Source organism: Aureococcus anophagefferens (assembly GCF_000186865.1).
Source record: "Aureococcus anophagefferens unplaced genomic scaffold AURANscaffold_191, whole genome shotgun sequence".
NCBI classification, from domain to species: Eukaryota; class Pelagophyceae; order Pelagomonadales; family Pelagomonadaceae; genus Aureococcus; species Aureococcus anophagefferens.
In genome coordinates, this window is record NW_008705733.1 from 8,279 (window position 1) to 9,481 (window position 1,203).

Genomic DNA, 1,203 nt, shown 5'->3' on the forward strand with positions numbered 1-1,203 from the left:
CGGCGGCGACAAGACGCTCGCGGACGTGCCGGACGCGGACTACTACGAGGCGTGCAAGCTGACGGATCTCATGGGCATCAAGGCGCTCGAGATGCTCGACACGGCCGCGGCGTCCAAGGTCCGCTACAACACGCTGCTGCCGTCGCCGGCGGGTGCCAAGTACTCGCTGGCCGTCGTCCAGTTCAAGGTCCCCGGCCACCCGAACGGCGGCTCGGACAAGGGCCCGGACGGGAACCGCATCGACTCGATCCCGATCGCGAACGGCGTGATCAAGGCCGGCGGGGCGTGCGACATGCTCCTGTACGACTACACGGACCACGCGGGCTTCGAGGCGACGATCGAGAAGTACGACGCGCTCATCGTCCGCATCAACCCGGGCCAGCTGTCCCAGATCCCGGGCGTCGACGGCGTCCAGGCCAAGTTCGACGCGACGATGAACGCGTTCGTCGGCAAGGGCAAGCCCGTCTGGTCGAGCCCCGGCGTCCAGCAGAAGATGGGCGCCAAGGACGCCCTCTGCAAGATCGCCAACATGGGCTGCGGCCTCGTCGACACCTTCGCGTACTACGACGCGGAGACCCTCGAGACCCAGTTCAAGAAGACGATGGCGTTCCAGCCGCGCGTGGTCAAGCAGAACCGCGGCTCGGCGGGCGAGGGCATCTGGCTGTGCTGGATCGCCAACGAGACCAAGGACGGCATCATCCCGGACATCGAGTACCCGTCGAAGACGTTCGGGGCCGAGTCGCTCGGCGACGACGTCATGCTCAAGCTCATGGAGATGAACGACAACCACGTCGAGTACCACACGGTGAAGGAGTTCCTCGTGTTCTGCGTCGACGGCCCGAGCGGCGCCGGCGCCGGCACCTGGACGTCGACGTTCCCGGGCGAGTACCTCAAGGGCGGCGCGGCGGCCGGCGGCCAGCTCGTCGACCAGCGGCTCCTGCCCCGCATCTCCGAGGGCGAGGTCCGCGTCCTCATGGCGGGCGACACGTGCCAGATGATCATCCACAAGAAGCCCGAGGGCGGCCTGTCGGCGGTCGGCGGCAACTCGGCGTACACGTACTACGAGCCGTCGGACCCGCTCTACGCGGATCTCCTGACGAAGCTGACGACGGACATCAAGAACGGCCTGATGGACGTCCTCGACCTCAAGGGCGAGGCGCTCCCGCTGCTCTGGACGTGCGACTACATCCCGAAGAACCCCGA

General features: G+C 67.2%; 1 protein-coding gene across 1 annotated transcript; it reads left to right on the forward strand.

Moving 5' to 3' along the window:
• Positions 1–91: 91 nt before the first annotated feature.
• AURANDRAFT_34828 (hypothetical protein) lies at positions 92–1,189 on the forward strand (the record flags this gene model as incomplete). Its single annotated transcript, XM_009044218.1, has 2 exons — positions 92–829; positions 887–1,189. Coding segments are annotated over 2 exons (1,041 nt in total), but the record flags the coding sequence as incomplete, so codon positions are not given.
• Positions 1,190–1,203: the final 14 nt, after the last annotated feature.